This window comes from Carassius auratus, chromosome 18, assembly GCF_003368295.1.
Source record: "Carassius auratus strain Wakin chromosome 18, ASM336829v1, whole genome shotgun sequence".
Lineage (NCBI taxonomy): Eukaryota > Metazoa > Chordata > Actinopteri > Cypriniformes > Cyprinidae > Carassius > Carassius auratus.
The window spans coordinates 3,386,813-3,403,394 of NC_039260.1; the positions used below are offsets into that span (position 1 = coordinate 3,386,813).

The window sequence follows — 16,582 nt, forward strand, 5'->3', positions numbered from 1 at the left end:
CCAGCTGTTTGTCTGTTTTGGACATAAGAGTAAAGGCCATGTGGTTACAAAACAGTGCATGTCCCATTGGCTGGTGGAGGCAATATCTTTAGCCTAAGAGGCGTGCAGACTCGCTTCGCCCTTAGGAATTAAAGCTCATTCCACTAGAGCTGTGGCTTCTTCTCAAGCTTTTCTCTGTGGATCTTCTATGGATGATATCTGTGCTGTGGCAGGATGATCCTCACCGAGCACTTTTATCAAGTCCTACAGTCTGGATGTGAGGATGGCTCCTGGCTCCCGGGTTCTCTCCGCTTGAGCAGATGCTTCCTCGGATCCCAGCTATCAGGTACGTCAGGCGTTATGGTATAGCGTTCCCATAGTGGTGACGTCACCACAGCATCGAAGTGACCTATGAAAGGGAACATCTCGGTTACGTATGTAACCATGGTTCCCTGAATAGGGAACGAGATGCTGCGGTTCTGGCCGTGCCATACCTTGATTGCATTCTTCTTCTTTAGTCATGAAATCTGAGCGAAATGGCACGCGGCACCCAGGTATATTATGCGTGCGCATGTGTAGGGTGGTGCCATGCGCCAATTGGGCAAATAGGATTGGCGGGATGGAATAGGGCTTCCGACATTCGTCACACCGAAGGTGTTCCCATAGTGGTGAGGTCACCGCAGCATCTCGTTCCCTATTCAGGGAACCATGGTTACATACGGTTACAAACTGAATTCTGAATAAATTGCCATCCATAGGGTAAGAAACATAAATATCCCCTCCAATGGGATTTCATTTATTAATGAGGATGTTAAACATATGATGACGGCTATGTTGTCATGTTTACACTTTTTAGAGAGCGCGATCGGCAGACGGCTGCTGCTGATCAGACAGCCAATTTAGAGAGACCCACTCATTGACTCAACGGTGAGTGAGAAAAAAAACTCTGAGACCTGTTAGGTTACCTGTAAAGGAACTAATTATGCTGGAAATGGTAACAGTTGATAAGCTGCCGTTTAGAAAGGCTGTTAACGGCTGTAATAGGTACTCAATGCTGTATCACAATGTTAATGCTGCTAATGTGAGCCTAGCTATCCTGCTAGCTTGGGTGTTCAGTGCTACATGTGCTCTTATCCTTGCAAAAATTTATTTATTTCCAGTTGGGTTTGCAAAAGATGCTGTTTTCTATATCAATATGTTTACTATGTGTGAAAAAGGGGAAAAAAGTGTTAAAGCATATGTATGTGAATTTCTTGTCAGTGATTTAAGAGGTACATTTTTTTAGTGCATTCCCTCAATGTGACCGGTGCAGGGAGGGATGATAAAGCACACTTAGCCTTACTAGTACCTCCTAGATCTCTATGAATGTTCTTGCATTATTTGTTTTGCACAAATTGTAGCTCTTATTTGCATTGTATTTTTATTGTGAGTTGTTACAACCTTGAATAGCAATAACCATTAATACTTGAAATTGGTTTTGTTTAAGATGAATGAACATGGATGTAAAAGCGCTTTAGGATATATTTATAGTTCACTACTATAAACATTTGGATCTGATACTTGATGATATATTATTGTTGTGCTACTGAACCTTCTTGAGAACATGATTTGAACCAGTTGATATAAAGTGGAATGTTATTGATTGGTGATAATTCATGAGATAGACAGAATATGAATGTAATGAGCTTTTGGATTTCCTCTGGCCAACCCATAGGTCAGGTTTTTTTGCCAGATTCATTCAAGTGACGCACATGGATCGGAAGTCACGCCCGACCTGGAGTTGAAGCCTTCCGGTTGAATTGGGATTGGATGTTTGCACCCTGAAACCCCGAAAGATTCCCAGCGTACGTTGGGTGGCGAGCCACGGACCCACGAGCATAAGTCTATGCGCAGTCTCACTTCCCCTCCTTCACGGATTGTGTGGTAGGATCCACGAGCACTGGCATACTGATACTGTCGCGACACTGATTCAACCAAAGAAAAAAAAGGTCCCCAACGAGCAATAAGACTATTTTTGGAACTGGGTTTTATTTATTTTGTTTTAAGTGAAACTTATGCCGGCTTTATTATTTTCTTTTTTCTTTATGTACATTCTCTGAACTAAATTGTTACACTGTTTGTTATTGTTCCTGTTGTTAAACAAAGAGTGATCACAATAACGCAAATTACTGTTTTCTGTCTTTTTTGATGTCAAAGCACTGGCTCTTAAAGATTTAGCATCTTCTGTTACTGGTCCAAATACTATTAAAGATAACTAATTACCTGTTACCCTGTTACTATAGGTCCTTCTCAAAAAATTTGCATATTGTGATAAAAGTTCATTATTTACCATAATGTAATGATAAAAATTAAACTTTCATATATTTTAGATTCATTGCACACCAACTGAAATATTTCAGGTCTTTTATTGTTTTAATACTGATGATTTTGGCATACAGCTCATGAAAACCCAAAATTCCTATCTCAAAAAATTTGCATATCATGAAAAGGTTCTCTAAACGAGCTATTAACCTAATCATCTGAATCAACTAATTAACTCTAAACACCTGCAAAAGATTCCTGAGGCTTTTAAAACTCCCAGCCTGGTTCATTACTCAAAACCGCAATCATGGGTAAGACTGCCGACCTGACTGCTGTCCAGAAGGCCATCATTGACACCCTCAAGCGAGAGGGTAAGACACAGAAAGAAATTTCTGAACGAATAGGCTGTTCCCAGAGTGCTGTATCAAGGCACCTCAGTGGGAAGTCTGTGGGAAGGAAAAAGTGTGGCAAAAAACGCTGCACAACGAGAAGAGATGACCGGACCCTGAGGAAGATTGTGGAGAAGGACCGATTCCAGACCTTGGGTGACCTGCGGAAGCAGTGGACTGAGTCTGGAGTCGAAACATCCAGAGCCACCGTGCACAGGCGTGTGCAGGAAATGGGCTACAGGTGCCGCATTCCCCAGGTCAAGCCACTTTTGAACCAGAAACAGCGGCAGAAGCGCCTGGCCTGGGCTACAGAGAAGCAGCACTGGACTGTTGCTCAGTGGTCCAAAGTACTTTTTTCGGATGAAAGCAAATTTTGCATGTCATTCGGAAATCAAGGTGCCAGAGTCTGGAGGAAGACTGGGGAGAAGGAAATGCCAAAATACCTGAAGTCCAGTGTGAAGTATCCACAGTCAGTGGTGGTCTGGGGTGCCATGTCAGCTGCTGGTGTTGGTCCACTGTGTTTTATCAAGGGCAGGGTCAATGCAGCTAGCTATCAGGAGATTTTGGAGCACTTCATGCTTCCATCTGCCGAAAAGCTTTATGGAGATGATTTCGTTTTTCAGCACAACCTGGCACCTGCTCACAGTGACAAAACCACTAGTAAATGGTTTACTGACCATGGTATTACTGTGCTCAATTGGCCTGCCAACTCTCCTGACCTGAACCCCATAGAGAATCTGTGGGATATTGTGAAGAGAAAGTTGAGAGACGCAAGACCCAACACTCTGGATGAGCTTAAGGCCGCTATCGAAGCATCCTGGGCCTCCATAACACCTCAGCAGTGCCACAGGCTGATTGCCTCCATGCCACGCCGCATTGAAGCAGTCATTTCTGCAAAAGGATTCCCGACCAAGTATTGAGTGCATAACTTAACATAATTATTTGAAGGTTGACCTTTTTTGTATTAAAAACACTCTGATCTTCAATTTCATAATGTTTTTCACCATTCGGCTATATATAATGCATTATTGAGACACTGTTTTCCAAATGAATGTTGTTCAGTGCTTTGACGCAATGTATTTTGTTTAAAGCACTATATAAGTAAAGGTGATTGATTGATTGATAATATATAATACATAAAATTCGATATAAAATAAAATTAGAATGTTGTGGTAAAATATTATTTAAATTGATCAAATTAATGTGTTTTGTGCACAAAATACAATATTTATTCAATATTCAAACCCTATCTGGCTCTTGGTCGTGGTCTTTTTTTTTATTCAGCTATATTTTTATATAGGAAGATGATACTTTTGTAGGGATGCTGGTTCTCGAGGGAAAGTGTTTCAAGCATGTTAAGCTTACGTCTGGCCTTTAACTTATGTGTCATGATATAACAATATAGTTGTGCTGTCAGGTGTGACAGTGGCTTATTGTAAAGGTCAGAGACAATAACAGAAGTGTGTGTTCAGTTTTCTAGAGCTCACTATGTCCTGTGCTCTTTTAAAGAGGATTTTGGAGAGTATTAACAGTTGAGTTCATGTTGATGAGAGTCAGTCACACATGAGACTCCAGGACTGGGTGCTCGTGTGTTTCAGCTTCTCTTTTGTAAATCTTATTTAAGGTATTTTTTACAGTTATACTTTGGCCTTAATGTGATTTTTGTAGAAATGCAAGTGTCTAAATTTTATATTCATCACTAAACGAGAATTGTCCATTGTCGTTTCACATGGTTGTGTTTTTATAGCTTAGCAGAATAAAGGTCAAGTTTGTTTTTATGTCAGTGTGTTCAGAGGTCTGTATGTTTAAGAGTCTAGGATATTTATTGCATCTGTCCCATAAATGATGTCATAAACTTGGGTCTCATTATTTGGAAAAAAGTTATTTAATTTAATTTACTAGATGCATTTTGTAGAAATATATTATTTATACAAAATGTTTTTTGTGTATTTGCTTCTACTCTTGTGATATAATTGTAAATGATTTTCAGAACGCATGTATGTAATGCTCTCATTGTTTATTGTTTTAATGCAATATAAATAATTAGCATTAGCCCTCGAAATGGTTTGGTTTCTGCAGACGCCTCCTGAGCTGTTGTGTGTGTGTGTGTGTGTGTGTATGTGTTGTTCTGCGTCATGGGTCAGACAGCAACAGGATATGCTTGCATTCATGCGTCAGTTCTCTCAGACAGAGCTGCCTGCTTGTGTGTGTACGTGTATATTTGTGTGTCTGTCCAAGTGTCTCTCCTCTCTTCATTATTATACATTATTATAAAGACACAGTTTTACTATAATCATATTAAAATAATATTGTAGAAATCAAATGGTGTATTGTTCCTAGATGTATTGCTAGATTCATCTCTGATCCATCTAAATCAGATCAATTTTTCCAGGTCACGCCAGATATGGAGCAATACATTTTTTTTAACCATAGATGAACACATCTTACATATTGTAAAACACTATTTCATGTTATATTAAAATCTATAAAAAGTAATACAATTTATTACCACCCTTTTACAAGAATTTGCATATTTGATTCTCTCTGCTGAATTTGAAAAAAAAAAAATTCTGATGTTTTTAAATAAAAACTGAACCAATCAACTCTGTTACAAAAGTTCAACTTTTTTTGTGCAAAAAATAGAAGTTTACCAATAATAACTATATTTATTTATTTCAATTTAGACTGAATTTGGAACCATGTTAACTTATTCCAGTGAAAGTATTTTCATTTTTTTTTATTTTTAATGCATGTTTATTGCTAGAAAATATTTTTTTTTAAATGCATTTACACAATGCTTAATTTTGGTTACAGGTCACAAAATCGCAAAACTCATATAAAATGAATACTCATATTTTGTTTTACCCCTTGAAGTAGTTTATTATTTTTTTTGTTTGAGGGTTTGTACCCTGTACCCTGAAAGTACCTCTGATCTATCACAATATAGACTCTCTGTTTGCTGTCAAAAGCCCTTTCATGACAAAAATGTCAATAGCATTTTACTGGAACAAGACAGCAGTCTATTGCACACAGTTACTGTACTTTATTGTACTACACTCCCTCCCTGTTCACTCTCAGCACATCAGCAGGTACCCTGAAAGATGAATCAACCAATCACATCTGTGCACTTATGAGGTGGAACAACGGTCAAGGTTTTTAATTTAACTTCTTATCCAAACACTGCTTCACAAGGTTTAATAATGTAGTGCTAACAGGCCTTTGGAATTGAGTCTTGATTAAATATGTGTGTGAGTGCGTTTTAAATCTCCATAACTCTAGTGTTCAGAACATTTTAAGGCAGTAGAAGTGTGTGTTGGTCTGGTAAAAGTCTTTTTCATTGACAGTTTCCCTTTGCTTCCCTCTGCTGGAGCAACACATTTATGTTCACTCTATGCTTTGACACTGAGCCCATGTCCCATATTCATCCTAAATTATATGTGATTATTAGTAATTTTCAATGTTATTTAGGGCAGATAAGTTAGTCTGAATTTTGGAATTGCATGGTATCGTACTATTTATTAAAAGCAGTATGCTATAAGACTAGACCTGTGAAAAGTAAAGCATCAAGTGTGTATGTGCTGCTCCTCCAGAAGTAATGTAAAGTAATAATGTGTATTTTCTTTAAATGCATGAATGGATGATTTTCTACTTTAGCTTAAATGTGTAGTATTGCAAACCATATCGTACAATGCAATGTGCTATACTTTTTTTTTTTTCATGACTCATTTGACTGAACTTCTAAAAGTAAACTATTTTTTTACACAAACGTAGACTTAAACTCCAAAATAACATTAATTAGTAAATTATTCACTCACTGGAATTAAAAACCTGATAACATGTCTAGCATGCAACAGTCTAGCTACTGTCTGTAACATTTTGCATAGGCTACTGAATGGCAGTATTTAAAAAAAAAACAGTATACCATATAGTTCGTATACAGTGTATAATAGTATACTTTTATACTATCTGTGTTTGACAAACATAACGGTCTGTCATCCCAAAATTCAGTTCCTTCTAACTTTGCACGAGATAAAAAGACAAATTAATAAATATACTGATGCAGTACAACGACTGAATGTGTGTGTGTGTGCGTGTGCGTGTGCGTGTGCGTGCGCGTGTGTGTGTGCGAGAGAGAGAGTATAAACGGATCTAGTTCAGACTGGGAACCGCTCTCCTCTGTGGGTACTCTTCATGTGTATGTTTTTAATATCCTCGGGGTTGTTCATTTATGAATGCTTAGGATCGAAGAGAAACATCTGATCTCTCTATTTATCCTCATATTTCTCTTTCTTTCAAACAGGAACACGAACAAACAATTTAAAACCGTATAAGATCATCAATAGCATACTACATTATATCACAGTAACTTTCTAAAGGTGTTGTGTGTGAATTAGTCATTGAGATTATGTTGTGAAATGTCTGTACAATGATAATGATATGGAACAATTTCGCATGATATAGTAACTTACCTCAGTAATGGTGTATGCAGTAGCAGACTTTTTAATTCCCTTTCAAGTCCTGAACAGACACGACGGCATGCTACTTCATCGCTCATCTGTCTGCTCTCAATAAAAAATAAATAACAAAACGAAGAATGCCACGTGGCTAATCAGGACATTTTGATTAATATTCAGATATGTGCACAGGGATTTTAGACCAATGAGATTTCAAAGTGGGCGGAGCTACATAAATATGAGTCACGTGATCGATAAACGTTGACTTTCTTCTGCGTCGGACCTTCGCCATTGTAACGTTAGCGAATTATTTGGATAAAAACTCGGGAAAATAAGAAAAATGTTCTTTTGTCGTATTTATCGCGTCGCATCTGATTAGGAAACGATGAAGTGTTTGTTATTCATTCAGAAATACACAGTTCAAAGGTCTGAGGTCGGTAAGATTTCTAATGCTTGTGAAATAATCTTTTAAACCCACCACAGCTGCATTTATTTGATAGAAAATAAACGAAAACAGAAATATTTTGAAATATGATTAAAATGTAATATATGTTTTGTATTTTATTATATTTTAAAATGTCATTCCTGTGAGGCAATGCTGATGTTTCAGGAGTCATATTATATTTTCAATGTTCAAAACTAACGTGCTAACGTTAGAAACTGTGATACATTTTTTTCAGGATCCTTTCATGAATAAAATAAGTACAACATTTATTTGAAACAAATCTTTTGTAACATTATAAATGTATTTACTTTTGGTCAATTTAAAGCATCCTTGATGAGTAAATGTAGTAATTTATTTCAGGGGGGGAAAATAGTGACCGCGAACTTTTGAATGACAGTGTATCTTTTTGGAAAAGCATTTTGTGCCCTCCCAAACAGTGTTTTGTTTTCATTCAGTGTTTCAGACAAACACGCTAAGAGGGAATGCTGGCATAATTTGCAAAGCGCAGTTGAAAGCTCCCAGTGCTCCCACATTCCTAAGAATTGCATCTTGTTAAAAGGCCATGTGGCCACTGGCCAAAAGAAAACTGCCCATGTTCACTGGTTGGCACTGAAAAACTGCTTATAGGCAGGATCGTCTGTGCTGTCCAATCAGAGCTCAGTCTGAAGTTGATTGACACATTCTAATTCTACTGGGTCAAAACATCAAAGGGATTCTTCATGTAACATCAAAAAGAAACCGTCCTAAATAGTGCACTTTATGTGGACTTACAGTCTCGTTGTCTTCACTTGCACATGTCCATTATGTGCCAAAGCTACAGAGTGTCCCATTTGTGAATTTTATGATTCACAGGCTCATGCTGTGGCTTTTTGTAGAGCCCTCACATGTATATTGCTTTTGTTTGTGTGTCAGTGTGTGAGCACGGCGATGAGCTCGTCGATCGGTGCCGTCTCTGAAGGCTCCAGCAGTCTGAACGTTTGGCTGAAGGTGATGAAATGTGTGAAGAGCGTGTTGAGGTGTGGGTGTAACTCCACGGCGATGGCGTCCTGGTAGTGAACGCTGAACAGGTGAGTCAGCGTGCGGAAGAGCATCACAAAGATCTTCTTTATCAGGAACATGAATCCAGAAGGGAATGCTGAACCTAAACACACACATACACAGTCACTTCTGTATGTTCAGATCATTTTCAGCTCATTAGACTAAGTCAAATTCTGATGGAGAGAACCTCATACCGGTCTTGGTGGGGAACACACGCTCATCTGTGAGAATCTCTTGAATGTAGGACAAGGCGTAGTCGATGTAGATCGGAGCTGAACACTTCAGTTTCTTCCCCTGTTCGTCTGTCCATTCATACAAACTTAAAAGACAAACAAATGACAAAGAATTGAAATTGTAACCATGCAATATTTTAGATAGGTTTTTACTAGTGCTGTCAAATGATTAATTGCATCCAAAATAAAAGTTATATTAATATATATATTATATTTGTAGGTGTTCTGTGCATATTTATTACGTGTATATATAAATACACAAACATACAGTATATATTTTGAAAATATTTACGTTTATACATATATATAATATATATTAATATTCTTATTTATATATATATATATATTAACGTTTTTATTAAATACATGCATGTGTTTTTTATTCATATATACATAACACATGCACACAGTATACACATACAGTCTTGTTCAAAATAATAGCAGTACAATGTGACTAACCAGAATAATCAAGGTTTTTCGTATATTTCTTTATTGCTACGTGGCAAACAAGTTACCAGTAGGTTCAGTAGATTCTCAGAAAACAAATGAGACCCAGCATTCATGATATGCACGCTCTTAAGGCTGTGCAATTGGGCAATTAGTTGAATTAGTTGAAAGGGGTGTGTTAAAAAATAGCAGTGTGGCATTCAATCACTGAGGTCATCAATTTTGTGAAGAAACAGGTGTGAATCAGGTGGCCCCTATTTAAGGATGAAGCCAACACTTGTTGAACATGCATTTGAAAGCAGAGGAAAATGGGTCGTTCAAGACATTGTTCAGAAGAACAGCGTACTTTGATTAAAAAGTTGATTAGAGAGGGGAAAACCTATAAAGAGGTGCAAAAAATGATAGGCTGTTCAGCTAAAATGATCTCCAATGCCTTAAAATGGAGAGCAAAACCAGAGAGACGTGGAAGAAAACGGAAGACAACCATCAAAATGGATAGAAGAATAACCAGAATGGCAAAGGCTCAGCCAATGATCACCTCCAGGATGATCAAAGACAGTCTGGAGTTACCTGTAAGTACTGGGACAGTAAGAAGACGTCTGTGTGAAGCTAATCTATTTTCAAGAATCCCCCGCAAAGTACCTCTGTTAAAAAAAAGGCATGTGCAGAAGAGGTTACAATTTGCCAAAGAACACATCAACTGGCCTAAAGAGAAATGGAGGAACATTTTGTGGACTGATGAGAGTAAAATTGTTCTTTTTGGGTCCAAGGGCCACAGGCAGTTTGTGAGACGACCCCCAAACTCTGAATTCAAGCCACAGTACACCGTGAAGACAGTGAAGCATGGAGGTGCAAGCATCATGATATGGGCATGTTTCTCCTACTATGGTGTTGGGCCTATTTATCGCATACCAGGGATCATGGATCAGTTTGCATATGTTAAAATACTTGAAGAGGTCATGTTGCCCTATGCTGAAGAGGACATGCCCTTGAAATGGTTGTTTCAACAAGACAATGACCCAAAACACACTAGTAAACGGGCAAAGTCTTGGTTCCAAACCAACAAAATTAATGTTATGGAGTGGCCAGCCCAATCTCCAGACCTTAATCCAATTGAGAACTTGTGGGGTGATATCAAAAATGCTGTTTTTGAAGCAAAACCAAGAAATGTGAATATGTTGTTAAAGAATCATGGAGTGGAATAACAGCTGAGAGGTGCCACAAGTTGGTTGACTCCATGCCACACAGATGTCAAGCAGTTTTAAAAAACTGTGGTCATACAACTAAATAGTAGTTTAGTGATTCACAGGATTGCTAAATCCCAGAAAAAAAAAATGTTTGTACAAAATAGTTTTGAGTTTGTACAGTCAAAGGTAGACACTGCTATTTTTTTGAACACACCCCTTTCAACTAATTGCCCAATTGCACAGCCTTAAGAGCGTGCATATCATGAATGCTGGGTCTTGTTTGTTTTCTGACAATCTACTGAACCTACTGGTAACTTGTTTGCCACGTAGCAATAAAAAATATACTAAAAACCTTGATTATTCTGGTTAGTCACATTGTACTGCTATTATTTTGAACAATACTGTATTATGCAAAACTTTTATTTTGGATGCGATTAATCGCAATTAATCGTTTGACAGCACTAGTGTTTACAGTAATATTTCTGCAGCTGATAATTATTAAATAACTATTGTGATTAACATGTAGAATCATTATATACATACAGTATTGTTCAAAATAATAGCAGTACAATGTGACTAACCAGAATAATCAAGGTTTTTAGTATATTTTTTATTGCTACGTGGCAAACAAGTTACCAGTAGGTTCAGTAGATTGTCAGAAAACAAACAAGACCCAGCATTCATGATATGCACGCTCTTAAGGCTGTGCAATTGGGCAATTAGTTGAAAGGGGTGTGTTCAAAAAAATAGCAGTGTCTACCTTTGACTGTACAAACTCAAAACTATTTTGTACAAACATTTTTTATTCTGGGATTTAGCAATCCTGTGAATCACTAAACTAATATTTAGTTGTATGACCACAGTTTTTTAAAACTGCTTGACATCTGTGTGGCATGGAGTCAACCAACTTGTGGCACCTCTCAGCTGTTATTCCACTCCATGATTCTTTAACAACATTCCACAATTCATTCACATTTCTTGGTTTTGCTTCAGAAACAGCATTTTTGATATCACCCCACAAGTTCTCAATTGGATTAAGGTCTGGAGATTGGGCTGGCCACTCCATAACATTAATTTTGGAACCAAGACTTTGCCCGTTTACTAGTGTGTTTTGGGTCATTGTCTTGTTGAAACAACCATTTCAAGGGCATGTCCTTTTCAGCATAGGGCAACATGACCTCTTCAAGTATTTTAACATATGCAAACTGATCCATGATCCCTGGTATGCGATAAATAGGCCCAACACCATAGTAGGAGAAACATGCCCATATCATGATGCTTGCACCTCCATGCTTCACTGTCTTCACGGTGTACTGTGGCTTGAATTCAGAGTTTGGGGGTCGTCTCACAAACTGCCTGTGGCCCTTGGACCCAAAAAGAACAGTTTTACTCTCATCAGTCCACAAAATGTTCCTCCATTTCTCTTTAGGCCAGTTGATGTGTTCTTTGGCAAATTGTAACCTCTTCTGCACATGCCTTTTTTTTAACAGAGGGACTTTGCGGGGGATTCTTGAAAATAGATTAGCTTCACACAGACGTCTTCTTACTGTCCCAGTACTTACAGGTAACTCCAGACTGTCTTTGATCATCCTGGAGGTGATCATTGGCTGAGCCTTTGCCATTCTGGTTATTCTTCTATCCATTTTGATGGTTGTCTTCCGTTTTCTTCCACGTCTCTCTGGTTTTGCTCTCCATTTTAAGGCATTGGAGATCATTTTAGCTGAACAGCCTATCATTTTTTGCACCTCTTTATAGGTTTTCCCCTCTCTAATCAACTTTTTAATCAAAGTACGCTGTTCTTCTGAACAATGTCTTGAACGACCCATTTTCCTCAGCTTTCAAATGCATGTTCAACAAGTGTTGGCTTCATCCTTAAATAGGGGCCACCTGATTCACACCTGTTTCTTCACAAAATTGATGACCTCAGTGATTGAATGCCACACTGCTATTTTTTTTAACACACCCCTTTCAACTAATTCAACTAATTGCCCAATTGCACAGCCTTAAGAGCGTGCATATCATGAATGCTGGGTCTCATTTGTTTTCTGAGAATCTACTGAACCTACTGGTAACTTGTTTGCCACGTAGCAATAAAGAAATATACGAAAAACCTTGATTATTCTGGTTAGTCACATTGTACTGCTATTATTTTGAACAATACTGTATATATATATATATATATATATATATATATATATATATATATATATATATATATATATATATATATATATATATATATATATATATATATATATATAGCCTATATATATATACTGCTTCCCATTGCTTCACAAAGTTTATAATTATCTGTGTTATCACAATAATATCTTGTATATTTACTGTAATACTGTGTGGCATGAATATATAATTAAACAGTTGCACTTTTGCATTATTCTTGGTGTTTTTGCTGTCACTGCTGTTGTTTGTTATGTGACAACAAAGCTACTTATGTAATGATGGCTTTATTTTGTTTTACATTACATGCTTATTGTCATCGAGTGTTGATATCTGCATTCATCTTTATCCATGCAAAACATATTAAAATAAACCAGCAATAACAACCACAACTACTACTAACTACTATATATATATTAACTTCATTGGTTCATACATTTTTTTTTATTGTAGTTTATTGTATTTTATTGAATCCTGTCTTTGTCTTCCAGTGTAGTTTTCATTAAAATACCATATTTACTACTGTAAATATGTTGTGATATTGTAATGTTAACTATAATAAACGTAGGCAATATTTGGTTAGGTGTACATATGCCCATTTTTTTTTTTCTCCTGTATTCGAGCTATGAATTTAGGCTGTTTTATCTAGCTGTAATGAAGTGTGTTTGTTCTGCTCACATGTTTCTTGAGCTCTTGGCTGCTGGACACGTGGTCAGTGAGCAACAATCAGACAGAACGCTGAAGAAGAGGGTTGTGTGCTGGAAAAACGACACCGCTGGAAGAGATGGTAAGATGAGTTAACACACATTACACACACAGAGCTGAAAAACCCCACAAACTTCAACTATCTGATGCATAGTGCAAACAAAAATGGATTTTGTTTCAAACTCTTTTTCTTTTCTTTGTAGTTCTTACTATTTTTTTTGTGTATTTTTGTTATTTGATGTTTCTTTTTATTGCAGGTGGGTGGTTCCAGGTTAACATAAGTTAAGCTACAGACCAGCCTTTATTCAAATGTCTAGGTATGTGAGCCAAGCCCAACACATTCCCATCATTCCTTTACGTGTTTCTGAACATTAAACATATGTTGAGAAATATTTGACATGTTTCCGTCTCCGTTTCAGCCCTGAACTGCTCACTCAGATGACACTTTTGGGTGTCATCATTTTTTAATCACTGGGTGTTTAACTGGCATTATGTGCATTTTGACTCGTGTATGTGTGTGTTGCCTTTTACTTTTTTTTTTTTTTTTTTTAATATTGATAGGGTTGATAACATTTTGTTTGTGTTTGAATACTTACTGTTTGTTGCTATCCACTCCTGCTGGTCGAGGCCATGCGGCAGGGCAGAGAGGGTCAAAAAGTCGAGATCAGTGATCCGTCTGGACAGGAAGTGATCTTTCAGGTAAGGTTTGACCTCAGCAGATGGGACTAAATGTAGACTGTTATTCTTTCTGTCAACACACACAGTCAACAGAACACTCGATAAGAATCCACAGCAGAGAAATGCATTACATTTTGATAAAAGCTCTTTTTCTGTACATACATTTACACTCAACACTAATCACTTGTGCACAATATGACTAGGAATGAAGGGTCAAATAGAGTTATTTATGAATTTAGTAGATGCTTTTATCCAAAGTGACTTACAAAAAGGAAAAAGCAATTCTTTAAGGAGCCAACAATATTTGTAATATACAATGCCAGGTTTATTTGACAACTAGATTAAGAGTGGAAACGCATAAATAAATGTGAAAATAATATGAAATGTGCAGATATATAGCTGCAGTATGTGCCTGACTGGCTTTGCGATGGGGAATGTGAAATTCTTTTGCAGTCCGCTAGTTAATTTTTGTTCAAATAGTTATGCTGTTGAGCAGATAGCAAACCGTTTGCAGACACACAGTGTGACGTTGCACAAGGACACACAGGGATTTAGTTTGGTTTCGGGTTGTCATGTGTACACATGGGGCTGGTCGATTACTGTATGTGCTGAAGAAGGTTGTGTTTTCCGACAGCATTAGTGATCAATCAGCACGTTCATACTGGAAAGAGTGCTGCCTTCTACTGTAGACAGCATTTGTCATTTTCATTTAAGCAAATGAGAAAAACCACACACACGCTTGCCTGACGGAGTGCACAGAGTGTGTGAAGGCAGAGAAAACAGACCTCTAAATTCAGCCTTGAAATAACTGATAGTGTGTGTGTTTGTGTGTGTGTGGTGGGAGGTTTGAGACGGTGGCCTTGACCTGACGGATTAAAACAGGCTGTGAGGTGGAATATCTTCCATATGGTTGTCCAAAAACACCTGGATACTTATGCCACACTTATGCAATGTACACAAGTTATTGCATTTACGTCTATTGCGCACATAGTGGTTCAGCTTTACTGATGTAAGCATCACTTTTTTAAAACTGATGAGATTCTCATGATTTCATCTAAATCAGCCACTCTGATAAGATGTATTTTTAGCGAGATCCCTCAGGCATCACCTACAGCACATCTCATCTCATCTGTGCTGAAATACTATGTTTACCATGCCTTTAATAGACACTTGAGGAAATGTAATGTTTTTTTTGTTTAGAAAAATAGATGCCAGTATTAAGTAAATATGGTCACTTTTAATATATAGAATATATATATATATATATATATATATATATATATATATATATATACACTGACATTAAAATTGGAAAACAACAAACTATATATTTTTTTTATATATTGTTTGTTGTTTTCCGATTTTTTAATGCACATTTTAAGGCTGTAGTCATAAATAATAAATAACTTGTGTAACTTAATGTTTGTTTAATAGGAAACTCAAAAAACAAACAAATTGAATAGTTAGTTAGTATTATAGTTGGTATTTGATGTGAGGTTAGATTCTATTAGATAAAGGTCAGGTTAGATACAGCAGTTTAAAATATTAACAAGTAAAAGAGTCATGTATTTCTAATTTAGAAGTGACTGACCTACAAAAGTATCTACAAGTACAACGGTATTTACAATATACATACCATGTTTTTTTTTTGTGTATATAAAGCCATGGTATGCGAGTACCATGAACTGTTCTATTACATATGAAAATACATATGCCTATTTCATGTTTAATGCTTATGTGAAGGATAAATTGTCAGTTTTAGAAAACATTTTCTAATCAAGAAATGACCATCTAAATGACCATTTGCACTCATGCCCGGGTGTGCGTTATGTAAATAGACAGGACGCAGCAGATGTGTTTACCCATAAACCCTTGTGCAGAGGGTCCATGTTTTCACACACAAACACACATGGACTTGGAAGTTTTCTTTGACTTTCAGTCTTTTCCCAACATGAAGCCCAACTGAAACTACTGACATGCTCACACACATTCTCTCTCTCTGAAGATATGCTGCTGCTTATCTCTTCAGCAGACGTTTGTCTGATGTATGCATTCCTTATTTGACTGCCTATCTAGTGTGTGTAGGTGCAGAATATACTCACACTTTGAACAGGCTGACATTGGTGTAGTTTTCCTTCAGAGCGCTGACATCCTCTTCATCAGAGCTGCTGTTACTCTGACACCCCCCCATATCCAGGATGCTTCTACCCATTAAAGGTCCTCAGAAACACACACGCCTCATTCAGACTCAAACTACATCTTCATGATGTCCAGTCCTGGTCTACATCCAGACTGTTACTCCGTCCAGCATTATTTCTGGTTTCTTGCTGGTAAATGTGTTCGTGTTCTCTCCGCTGTTCTTTGTGTGTCCTACACTTCAGGCTGAGTCTCCTTATCTCCGGTGAAGCAGACGGACAGGTTCCACCAGTAGTGAAAAATATTTACTCTCTTACACACTCAAAGTCACACCCACTTCCCCAAGCTGCCCTGCCTTCTTTTCCCTGGGACACCGCCCTCTTGTGCCTCCAGAGGAACTTTCACTTTCAGT

At 37.4% G+C, this 16,582-nt stretch overlaps 1 protein-coding gene and 1 long non-coding RNA gene across 2 annotated transcripts; one reads left to right on the forward strand and one right to left on the reverse strand.

The window, feature by feature from the left end:
- Positions 1–601: 601 nt before the first annotated feature.
- Positions 602–2,347, forward strand: LOC113118146 (uncharacterized). Its single transcript, XR_003294288.1, has 3 exons — positions 602–738; positions 836–906; positions 1,694–2,347. It is a non-coding gene; the product is annotated as an uncharacterized LOC113118146 (long non-coding RNA).
- A 5,555-nt stretch (positions 2,348–7,902) lies between these two features.
- LOC113118148 (MOB kinase activator 2) lies at positions 7,903–16,482 on the reverse strand. Its single transcript, XM_026287095.1, has 5 exons — positions 16,137–16,482; positions 13,953–14,104; positions 13,330–13,426; positions 8,801–8,925; positions 7,903–8,709 (listed from the first exon to the last, which is right to left on the reverse strand). The coding sequence occupies exons 1-5, from the start codon at positions 16,244–16,246 to the stop codon at positions 8,477–8,479; spliced, it is 717 nt and encodes a 238-aa protein (XP_026142880.1). The 5' UTR covers positions 16,247–16,482; the 3' UTR covers positions 7,903–8,476.
- Between the last annotated feature and the right edge of the window lie 100 nt (positions 16,483–16,582).